The sequence below is a fragment of the Mizuhopecten yessoensis genome, unplaced genomic scaffold, assembly GCF_002113885.1.
Source record: "Mizuhopecten yessoensis strain PY_sf001 unplaced genomic scaffold, ASM211388v2 scaffold8625, whole genome shotgun sequence".
Taxonomy (NCBI): Eukaryota; Metazoa; Mollusca; class Bivalvia; order Pectinida; family Pectinidae; genus Mizuhopecten; species Mizuhopecten yessoensis.
Window position 1 is genome coordinate 186,912 of NW_018407641.1, and position 8,463 is coordinate 195,374.

Genomic DNA, 8,463 nt, shown 5'->3' on the forward strand with positions numbered 1-8,463 from the left:
TTATCATCCGTATAGGTATGGGGGATATGGAGTTTCTCTATCATCTGTATAGGTAGGGGGGATATGGAGATTCTCTAACATCTGTATAGGTACGGGGGATATGGAGTTTCTCTATCATCTGTATAGGTATGGGGGATATGGAGATTCTCTATCATTTGTATAGGTATGGGGGATATGGAGATTCTCTATCATCTGTATAGGTACGGGGGATAAGGAGTTTCTCTATCATCTGTATAGGTAGGGGGGATATGGAGATTCTCTATCATCTGTATAGGTAAGGGTGATATGGAGATTCTCTATCATCTGTATAGGTATTGGGGATATGGAGATTCTCTATCATCTGTATAGGTATGGGGGATATGGATATTATCGTAGGTGTACAATTTGGGTCAAAAAATGTTCCACCCCTGTTTCGATACCTTACGGTAGAAAATACGTATCTGCAGACCTTTACAATGTCTGACTGTTTTTCTCCCACTTCTTTAACAGGATAAGAATACCATCGAAATCCTAACGAAGAATGTCTAGTTTAAAAAAAAAAAAAAGCATTTTGAGGTAAGGACATCGCCCAATAATCCATTTTTAGTAAAAGTGACCTTGACCTTATAGACTTAAATTACTTGAAGTGTATCACCATGTAAAATTAAAAACAGAAGTTTGTCTTTAGATTAAAAGATACAGACTGTGATTGTCCCCATGGACCTATTTTTAGTAACTGTGACCTTGACTTTATAAACTTTGTAAACCCCTATTGAACATCGACCTATCACAGTGTCCTACCATGAAAAATTTCAAAATGATTTTGGGACGCTGAGATAATCTTCGGAAACGAAAGTGTGGATAAGCAGACAACCACCATGAATATTATAGGGCACCAGCATCTGATACAAGGCTCCAATGACAAAGGTCACATATAACATGTACAGATGGTTGTTTCCCACAGGTTATTTAGTACAGTCAAGTGCCAAGTGCAGGAACCTTATGTTTGTCCAGCTGACGTCAATAATCTCGGTCATTACATGATAACGGTCAAATAAGACTGGACCTGTAGCAGGATGTTTAAATATAGTCCATATAAAATTATCTGTTCACCTGCATCGCTTTATTAAATAAACGACGGCTCCATTGATTTTCTGTTTAGCGTCAGAATAATTACGATGGAAACCGTTGCCCAGTGATCTCAACTAAAGGTGAATTGGCCAAAAGAAGCTGACTTACACAGCATTTTCAATGGAATATCAAAGCGACCTTTCACTTATCAGCTGGGGCCACCAGATATCCAATTAAACTTGCTTCTTCCACTTATACACAAATGTATTTTAAAATTTTAAAATAGCCCTTGACTTCATGTTGAATCTAGTGAAAGGTAACAATCTATAAGAATACAGTTTGTTATTTACATATGGTATACAGGGTAAATAGTCATGGCCAGTACCTGGTAATGCATTCATCGTAATTAACACTCCTGAGCCTATAAGCGGTCATCCCCTTTTTTTCAGTGCAATCGACCCCTTTCTCAAACATTCTCCATCTTTGACCTCTCCAGTTAATAAAACATATTACCATACACACTCTAAAAACTATAATATTAATTTTCTCAAGGTCATATTCTTGCTCAGATTTAAAGACACAGCAAAAACCTATCTAATCCAACACCTGGTAAGCCCACAACAAATTGGTCTGATGGAGCAGGACATCAGAATACAAAGGACTTCTATCATAGCCGTCATCAGAATCGGGATTACACCATTATGATGTATTAGAGAGTGGTAATTATTGTACTATTCTGGGGTCAGATTAGACAAGTTTCACTAAACATTAAATTGTTCAGAAATTACTTCAGCTAATATTTTGTTATAAAGTCAAACCTGCTTGAGAGACCACCTCTATTAAAAGAACACCTGTGTTTAGAGACCATCTGTACAACTCCCCATCATTGTTTTTTCTGCCAACTTAACCTGTATTGAGGGACCACCTCCAAAACTAACTCCACCTCAAGCTCTTGAAGGATGTTGTAAAGGTGGTAGATCTAGATACACGTGTGACTGTTTAATTTGATGTGTGTACCAGTTTGAGAGCAGAAATGAACATAATTTTTTAATATTTCATGAATGAAACATGTAGTGATCGAGTCACTAAATACAAATATCTCTTTTATTGCTCCTTTTACAGATTCAAATTGTCAATAAGCAGCGGAGAACAAAATCCAGAACAATAATTAATAAAATTATACCTAATTCACAGTAATTTGTATTCATCACATACAGTAATCTGTTTCCGATAATTATCTCATCCATATTTTGTAGTCGGGCCATAAACAGCGGTGTTTCAAACTCCAACTTCCCAACAGATTTCTTACAGATTACCTCGTAACTTTTGATAACAATTTGCAGAGGTTTTGTTGCCATGGCGTTTTGTATTACGTACCTGCCATGGTAGAAATGCCGAGTGCAGCGCCAAAGTAAGTGTCAATGTATTCCCCCTGAAACACACAAATTGGATTAGATATTTAAACATTGATTTTTACGAAGACTTAATATCCTAATACGCTAACAGCATTACATAGGATTTGAATTGAAGGGACTGATATCGGAGCTGTAATTGTTGATGATGTGCAGATTTTATATTAAAGTGTGTTATATACCTGTAATTTAATATAAAAGATAAACATTATATTATGTTTAATTGTAACATGTGGTATTCATGTTGTCTTGAAAAAGGATCAGGTTGCTTTGAAAATACTACTATCATTATTTCTGTAATTCATTTGCAATTTAATTATTAACATGTTTTTGCATTTGTTATTGATATTTTTAACACACATGTAACTCCTGTAACATGGTAAGTTATCTATTACACCTGGGATAGCCCTCCAGCCCGGTAAACTTAATGTCCAATATTGAAACTGTAGGCTTTATGGTTCTCTGCAAAATGTTTTATGCAGAGTTTAACATATCATATAGTCATTCACTTTTCAAATTTGATAACTCTTTAACTCAGCAAGTTATATGCTTGATATCAAGTCTTTTGGAACTATGGTTCTGATGAAGAAGTTGACATAGGAAAAATGCATACCGCATCATCCATAAAATCTCACACCAGACACTTTTGGCCAGATAGGCTAATGGTTATGATAAATACATAAATAGTAATAAATAATGGTAAAAGTTAAATGTAAAAATATGGAGGAAACATAGTTTGTTGTTAGGGAAATTAAACAGAAACGAGATTGAGTATGTTGTACAATAAAACATGTTTTTGTGTTTAGTTAAAGTACATTGTACTTTAAATTCCTATCGGGAACAAATTGACACTTCAACCAGCTTCATCACTGCCATGTAACAGGAGCTAGTGTTTTCTAAGATGGTTCCAGCATCCAGGTGTTGTTTTCTAAGACGGTTCCAGCATCCAGGTATTGTTTTCTAAAACGGTTCCAGCATCCAGGTATTGTTTTCTAAAACGGTTCCAGCATACAGGTATTGTTTTCTAAGACGGTTCCAGCATACAGGTATTGTTTTCTAGGACGGTTCCAGCATATAGGTATTGTTTTCTAAGATGGTCTCAGCACACAGGTATTTATTTCTAAGACGGTTCCAGCATACAGGTATTGTTTCGTCACTATGACAACTTCTGGCGTAACTGCTGTATGTTAATTAATTCTACCAGAGTTTCTCTTCGCCACAGGTCTTCTTCACATTTATTTTACACCCAGTTTATCAACTGGTACCTCATTGTCTTCTTAACGTTTATTTCACCCCCAGTTTATGGACTGGTACCTCATTGTCTTCTTCGCGATTATTTTACACCCAGTTTATCGACTGGGACCTCATTGTCTTCTTCGCGTTTATTTCACACCCAGTTTATCAACTGGTACCTCATTGCCTTCTTTACGTTTATTTTACTTTACACCCAGTTTATCAACTGGTACCTCATTGCCTTCTTTACGTTTATTTTACTTTACACCCAGTTTATCAACTGGTACCGCATTGTCTTCTTCGCGTTTATTTTACACCCAGTTTATCGGCTGGTACCTCCTTGTCTTCTTTACGTTTATTTTACACCCAGTTTATCAACCGGTACCTCATTGTCTTCTTTACGTTTATTTACCACCCAGTTTATCAACTGGTACCTCATTGCCTTCTTTACGTTTATTTTACTTTACACCCAGTTTATCAACTGGTACCGCATTGTCTTCTTCGCGTTTATTTTACACCCAGTTTATCAACCGGTACCTCATTGTCTTCTTTACGTTTATTTTACTTTACACCCAGTTTATCAACTGGTACCTCATTGTCTTCTTCGCGATTATTTTACACCCAGTTTATCGACTGGGACCTCATTGTCTTCTTCGCGTTTATTTTACACCCAGTTTATCGACTGGGACCTCATTGTCTTCTTCGCGTTTATTTCACACCCAGTTTATCAACTGGTACCTCATTGCCTTCTTTACGTTTATTTTACTTTACACCCAGTTTATCAACTGGTACCGCATTGTCTTCTTCGCGTTTATTTTACACCCAGTTTATCAACTGGTACCTCATTGTCTTCTTTACGTTTATTTTACTTTACACCCAGTTTATCAACTGGTACCTATCTCATTGTCCTCTTCAACACGACCTTAGAGAATGATTATTTCTGTCATAAACCAAGCTCATGATTAGAGCAAAACAGCAGAAAAAAATCCTGTCAATCGAAACTGTAGAAGCAGGATCCTGAAAACTGGGTTTATTAAGGAATATAATTTATTAACACTATCTACTAACGGGTATATCATAAACAGTTGTATATAAACAGGGAAACCATATCAACATTACATTGCAGTAACGATGTATCAGTAACGATGTATTAGTAATCCGGCTCCTAACATGATCATTATTGTTTTGTTCTTACATGCAGAATTCTTCAGATATTATGATATAATATTTCGGGTACACCTGGTATCACCGACGACAGTTTAGTGTTTCACAGAATAGAAGGTAGAACAAACAGTTGATTCTGTTTAAATATTTCAGAAAACTTCTTATCATTTTTATTCAGAAATTCATACGGTTCTCCAAAATAACTTTTGAGGAAAACGATGCGGAGTAAACATCTACCAAATATGCATCTAATGCTTAAAATAAAGATATAGTTAACATTTCTGTAGACATAAAACAAATATATAGTTAACATTTCTGTAGACATAAAACAAAGATATAGTTAACATTTCTGTGACATAAAACAAATATATAGTTAACATTTCTGTAGACATAAAACATTTCTGTAGACATAAAACATTTCTGTAGACATAAAACATTTCTGTAGACATAAAACAACTATATAGTTAACATTTCTGTAGACATAAACCAAATATATAGTTAACATTTCTGTGACATAAATCAAATATATAGTTAACATTTCTGTGACATAAAACAAGTATATAGTTAACATTTCTGTAGACAAAAAACAAATATATAGTTAACATTTCTGTAGCCATAAAACAAATATATAGTTAACATTTCTGTGACATAAAACAGATATATAGTTAACATTTCTGTAGCCATAAAACAAATATATAGTTAACATTTTTGTAGACATAAAACAAATATATAGTAAACATTTCTGTAGACATAAAACAAATATATAGTTATCATTTCTGTAGACATAAAACAAATATATAGTTAACATTTCTGTAGACATAAAACAAATATATCAATTTATAGACACTATCTTCACAAGGAAAAAGCTCCATGAAATTGAAATTTCCATGGTAAAAAAACCCAAACCCATTTAGCTCAGTGCTATGTGTACTATAGAAAATTTCAATAGTAACTTTCAGTTACAACACACACATTAAACCTCTCACCGATACCCGATAGATTTGTTTCCCCCGTTCAGACATGAATAACCTGGCGAGGTTCAGTCCTAACCACAACACAGCAGGTATCAGCTGAATTATTTATATGATGAGGGAAGGTTACATGAAGATGGCTACGATAACCATCCAACCTGTAGACCCTAATCTATCTGTCTTCATTACACAAGACCGTTAAAAACATAATGCTGGTCTTGTTTCGAGGGTAATCAATTAAATGTTGCGATGCTGGTCATATTTTCTCTGCGATAAAACCGGAAGGTAGCGGTATGTGCCCCTTAATAAAACTGTAAGTGCATGGTTGTGTATATGCTATCAGTATTTTATCTTTTTATTTTCTTGTGTAGGCTGCAGTGGCTGTGTGATTAAGTTGTCTGACATCTATGATCACTAGCCCTTCACCAATGTGGTTGCGGGTTCGAGACCTACGCGGGGATCCCCCCTAAGTACTGGCTACAGGACGGTGGTTTTTCTCCGGGAACTCCAGCTTTCCTCCACCACCAAAACCTGGCTCGTACTTAAAATGACTATAGGTGTTAATAGGGCGTAAAGCACAAACAAACCAAACTACCTTGTGTTATTTCATATCAGTTGCTTTGCCTTGGTTAAAACGATCATTAAATCCGACTGTTTGTACACCTTTGGTCTGTTTAAACACGGGCTCTGGCTTTTAAATGATATAGGTTCTGAAGAAACTGTTCATAAAACAAATCTCATTATTGTGAGTGTGCATGCTACACGTAAATCATTCAGACCAGTGGACTTATCATGTGTTATATTATTAACAATTGTATTATTTCATTTTACATTGAAATTTGCGAATCGGGCAGTTCAAGGAAATAGTTGGTTAGCTATTCATCTCAAAGTTTTCAGATATATAAACACATATTATTGTTAACCCCTTGGTCATACTAATTATGAAACATCAAAGCTCTGATTATCATAGTTCTGAAGAAGATTTCCAACATTAATATAGAAGGGTAATGACTGAATGTATTAACATTGATCCCCAGGTACTGCAATGTCCCAATACACAACTGGGTCTCTGTGGTGTGGTATACAATACTTTGAGTCAGAAACTGAAGATTTATTTTCCACCTGTGGACAAGGACATTATAATGATTTGCTGACGAATGACAATGTCCCAAATTAGATTCCAAATTACAGCGATTTACAGCCAGGTTCTCCGATGGCAGTTACAGAGACATTTCGGTGGAAAATTGACAATTGAATGTTTCTTGTGAAATATTGACAAAAGGTCTAGACTGTCGCATTGGTATCAGAAACAGAATGGCAGACGACACATCTTAATTTGAAATAACACATTTTTTGTGGAAGACAAATGATCTCTTGGCTTCCAATTTAAAGGCCAATCCTGTTGTGGTGTGTCTGTGTCTAATCATGAAAAATTTTGCAAGCTATATATAGGAATGGAAGTTTGAACTATTAAAAAAAGTTCAAAGAAATCCCAATAGAATGTGATTATGAACCATTCCTGAAAAAACATCATTTTGCTGTGTTATAAAGTAAAAGAAGAATGAACATCACGTTTTGTGGGGAAAATCAGCTGAAGGAGATTGATGCTTCAAGAAACTGGTCAGAAATAACATTTTCCCCCTCTCTCCTCCCCCTCCCTGCTGATCCAGAAATAACTCCAGAATGAAGTAGTGTTTTAAGGTCACTTGTAATCCCCTATCTAATCAAGATGTGGAGACCTGCATGGATCGATCGAAATCTAGTCATCTTCTAATTAGAACATTTTTAACTGAAAGACGCAATTAATGAACGATTCTGTTACGTGTACTTCAATCGGTAGAGCAAAAACATCAAGGTACGCACAAAAACAGGAAGCAACACGGCTACGACATTTCTATTCTAAGTTTGTACCATTATACAACTGCTTTAAAGTCAAATCTCCATAGTTACACCTTTGATACATGGAATACCCAATTTATGTCAAAGTTCCTTTTTTGTCAAATAAAACCTTAATTTTTACGTTATTTCATATATCAAACTTTTCAATTTTTTATCTTCCCAATTAGTTACAATCTCTTAGCAAGGTTTGGCTTTGTAAATACTTAAATAAATTATGGCATTTGGAACATCATATATAGACGAAATTGTACGTTGATATGAGTTTTGCTTCTCTGAGTATCATATAGCTGTAAGCAATGTCCACATTCACGAGCAAAACAATACACTATAGAAACTAAAATAGAGTACCGGGTATAACTTACCGCCATGATCATGATGAAGTTGTCTAGAAATCCAAAGCCGATAAATGGAACTGCATTGTGGAGCGTAACTGAAATAAACAAAAACAATTTATGATGAAAAAAAAAATCAGACAGAACAAGTGTAATATTTAGGTACATGCTAGTTTTTCTTGCATTCCTGTGTCTAAGGAGTGCGAGGAAACTGTCAGACTTGTAAAATGGGTAGAGTAATAATCCATGTGTCTAAGGAGAGCGAGGGAACTGTCAGACTTGTACAATGGTTAGAGTAATAGTTCATGTGTCTAAGGAGAGCGAGGGAACTGTCAGACTTGTAAAATGGGTAGAGTAATAATTCATGTGTCTAAGGAGAGCGAGGGAACTGTCAGACTTGTA

General features: G+C 35.3%; 1 protein-coding gene across 1 annotated transcript in view; it reads right to left on the minus strand.

Annotated features, from left to right (window-relative positions):
• The window catches only part of LOC110456285 (transmembrane protein 65-like), a gene marked incomplete at its 5' end in the record, with an annotated part of 27,787 nt that extends 19,628 nt beyond the window's left edge, over nucleotides 1-8,159 (minus strand). The window contains 2 exons of the mRNA XM_021506922.1: nucleotides 2,428-2,482; nucleotides 8,092-8,159. Coding sequence (XP_021362597.1) covers nucleotides 2,428-2,482; nucleotides 8,092-8,159 — 123 coding nt within the window. The remainder of the gene's footprint in view (nucleotides 1-2,427; nucleotides 2,483-8,091) is intronic.
• Nucleotides 8,160-8,463: the final 304 nt, after the last annotated feature.